General features: G+C 35.6%; 1 protein-coding gene across 1 annotated transcript; it reads right to left on the bottom strand.

Annotated features, from left to right (window-relative positions):
* Positions 1–1,445: 1,445 nt before the first annotated feature.
* LOC124363534 lies at positions 1,446–3,298 on the bottom strand. The gene is made up of 4 exons (XM_046818784.1): positions 3,194–3,298; positions 2,271–2,444; positions 1,678–1,880; positions 1,446–1,596 (listed from the first exon to the last, which is right to left on the bottom strand). Exons 1-4 carry the CDS (start codon positions 3,296–3,298, stop codon positions 1,446–1,448), a joined length of 633 nt encoding a protein of 210 aa, XP_046674740.1.
* Between the last annotated feature and the right edge of the window lie 417 nt (positions 3,299–3,715).

Genomic DNA, 3,715 nt, shown 5'->3' with positions numbered 1-3,715 from the left:
TGATATCAAAGTAAAATAGAATACGATAGAATATTCATAATACGTCAGCAAACCAAAAAATTGTTCCTACAAAAAAAATAAGGACTTTTCAGCCAATAAATAAGTTGAAACTTTCCGCTGCAAAACTAGAAATTTCCATTAGGATTCTGAAATTCCTCAACACCAATTTGTCTATCTAAGTGTTGTTTTCTTGAATCTAATGGTCAAATCTAAAGGACAAAAATAATATAAAGGGATCATATTATTACCTTATTATTTTACTATTCATTGCAATGTCTGAAATAAAAAATATGTCTTGGTAAAATAAAAATTTGAGAAAATGGAACTACGATTGAGAAAGAACTGAGTTAATTTTGATAGCTTTAAATTTATCTTGCACTGAAGGAAATAGGATTATTAACAATTTCTTTCGAGATCTACAATCCGATCTCTTCCTCAATTGCATGACTAACCTAACACATAACAACAATCTACGTTAAAATAAACAAATCATATCTTAAAAAGGTTTAAATTTGAAATAGGGCTTAAAAAATGCGGAAAGTGCTTTTTGGTTTCTGCGAGGTTCACATAAGTGTCACTGTCTCACATCGGTTTGTCTGCAGTACGTATCGGATTGTCTAAAAATTTATCGGTTTGTCTAAGGTACTTATCTGGTTCTAGATATTGAAATTCAATTACAAATAATATTTTACTATTCATTGCACTATCTGGAATAGAATATGTGTCTTGGTATCAACAATTTTTCTAAGATAACGGCAGGTGTAATAGAAATTGGCACGTAAAAGAGTTAAAAGAGATGTGTATCGGTTTCATCGCGATTCATACCAGTTTCCCACTGTGCATATCAGTTTCTACGAAGTGCATTTGTTTTACAAAATTGATAACTCTTACCATAATAATTAGGTTATTTACATTTTTTACCGTACCATTTTAAATTTAAAATGTATCTTGAAATAATTCTGCAGCTAATTTATTAAAACAAAAGCGGTAAAAATAAGATTTCGGCTTAAAATGTTTAATTAAAACGTGAATGTTTAAGCTGAAAGTATATTTTAGTAACCCCAAGTTTCATATTTATTTGTCTAAGGTACATACAGTTTTCACGAGTACACATCAGTCTACAAAATTGAGTACAGTAATCTTAAGTATATTATGGTTATCTGTAGCCTGTATATAAAATAGGGATTTACCAAGATATGACCGGGTAAAGTTAAATTGAGACGTAAAAAGTTCTGGGTGGTGCTTTACCGCTACTCTGCGGTACCTATCAGTGTTTTCCGTGGTACCTATCAATCTCTCCATAGTGTATATCAGCCTCTCCGTAGTACCTATCAGTCTCTCCGTAGTACCTATCAGTCTCTACATGGTAACTATCAATCTCTCCGTAGTACCTTACTCCGTGGAAATTATCAAGTCTCTCCGTAGTACCTATCGGGTTCTAGGTGTTACCTATCAATCTCTCCGTAGTACCTATCAGCCTCTCCGTAGTACCTATCAGTCTCTCCGTAGTATCTATCAGTCTCTCCGTAGTACCTGATTCTCTCCGTAGTACCTATATCAGTGTCTCCGTAGTATCTATCAGTCTCTCCGTAGTACCTATCAGTCCTACATGGTAGCTACCTGATATCTCTCCGTAGTACATATCTCCATGGAAACTATCAAGACCCTCCGTAGTACCTATCAGTCTCTCCGTAGTACCTATCAGTCTCTACATGGTAACTATCAATCTCTCCGTAGTACCTTACTCCGTGGAAACTATCAAGTCTCTCCGTAGTACCTATCGGGTTCTCCGTGTTACCTATCAATCTCTCCGTAGTACCTATCAGTCTCTCCGTAGTATCTATCAGTCTCTCCGTAGTACCTGATTCTCTCCGTAGTACCTATCAGTCTCTCCGTAGTATCTATCAGTCTCTCCGTAGTACCTGATTCTCTCCGTAGTACCTATCAGTGTCTCCGTAGTATCTATCAGTCTCTCCGTAGTACCTATCAGTCCTATATGGTAGCTACATATCTCTCCGTAGTACATATCTCCGTGGAAACTATCAAGACCTCTCCGTAGTACCTATCAGTCTCTCCTTAGTACCTATCAGTCTCTACATGGTAACTATCAATCTCTCCGTAGTACCTGATTCTCTCCGTAGTACCTATCAGTGTCTCCGTAGTACCTATCGGGTTCTAGGTGTTACCTATCAATCTCTCCGTAGTACCTATCAGCCTCTCCGTAGTACCTATCAGTCTCTCCGTAGTATCTATCAGTCTCTCCGTAGTACCTGATTCTCTCCGTAGTACCTATCAGTGTCTCCGTAGTATCTATCAGTCTCTCCGTAGTACCTATCAGTCTCTCCGTAGTATCTATCAGTCTCTCCGTAGTACCTGATTCTCTCCGTAGTACCTATCAGTGTCTCCGTAGTACCTATCAGTCTCTCCGTAGTACCTATCAGTCTCTATATGGTAACTATCAATCTCTCCGTAGTACCTGTATTCTCTCCGTAGTAACCTATCAAGTCTCTCCGTAGTACCTGATTCAGTCGTGTCTCCGTAGTATGTAGTACCTGATTCTCTCCGTAGTACCTATCTGTCTCCGTAGTACCTATCAGTCTCTCCGTAGTATCTATCAGTCTCTCCGTAGACAGTAGACAGTAGACAGTAGACAAATGCTTTATTTCAAGAAAGTTCACAATACTTTTAAACATTCCAAGAGCTCACAGAGCTCGTGCGGAAATACTATTAACATACGAAACAAAATTAATTGCAGCATACTTTATTAGTTGTCAGCCAGTCTTGTGTAACAATTATTAGTTCATCATTATATCAACACTATTAACTTCAAGTAACAACATGCATTTTCTATATTTAACAGAACACGCATCTGAACAGTAAATTCCGTGCCAAATTATTTAACTACCAATTTTCACAAAAAATATCAACAATAAATAAATAAACTACTATTAAAAAATCAAAAATAAATTTTTTAAAAGCTACATCTAACAAAAACATCTGCAATAAATAAACAAATACAAACCAACAATATTATACAGAAAACAACTAACAGATCAACAACAATATACAATAAATTCTAACACAAATATCAACAATAAACCATATATAATTAACAATTCAATAGATATATTTTTAATACGAACACCGTAAATATATATATTTACCGGAAATATATTTTTTTCCGTAGTAGTACCTGATTCTCTCCGTAGTACCTATCAGTGTCTCCGTAGTATCTATCAGTCTCTCCGTAGTACCTATCAGTCTCTACATGGTAACTGTCAATCTCTCTGTAGTACATATCTCCGTGGAAACTATCAAGTCTCTCCGTAGTACCTATCGGGTTCTAGGTGTTACCTTGCAGTCTCTCCGTAGTACTTATCAGTCTCTCCGTGGTAACTATCAATCTCTCCGTAGTACCTATCTCCGTGGAACCTATCACGTCTCTCCGTTTTCAAGTCTTGTTTATTGTTATAATTTGATATTTTAAATGTGAACTGCACTTATTTTCAAAGGAAATGTGTTAGTAATTTCGCTAAAAAGTAGTACGAAACAGAAAAATTAATATTTTATTTGTGAAAAAGACTATGGAATCATATTTAAATTGGTATTTGTGAAATTTTTACACATTTTCGCTATTTAAAAATTATTGGAAATGTCCGTTTTATCTCCATTATTTTATACTTACTTTGGCAACAAAATTCTTAACAGGGTCTTA

The sequence above is a fragment of the Homalodisca vitripennis genome, chromosome 5 (genome assembly GCF_021130785.1).
Source record: "Homalodisca vitripennis isolate AUS2020 chromosome 5, UT_GWSS_2.1, whole genome shotgun sequence".
NCBI classification, from domain to species: Eukaryota; Metazoa; Arthropoda; class Insecta; order Hemiptera; family Cicadellidae; genus Homalodisca; species Homalodisca vitripennis.
The sequence above is the reverse complement of the archived record's forward strand: the minus strand, read 5'-3'. Positions and strand labels throughout refer to the sequence as shown.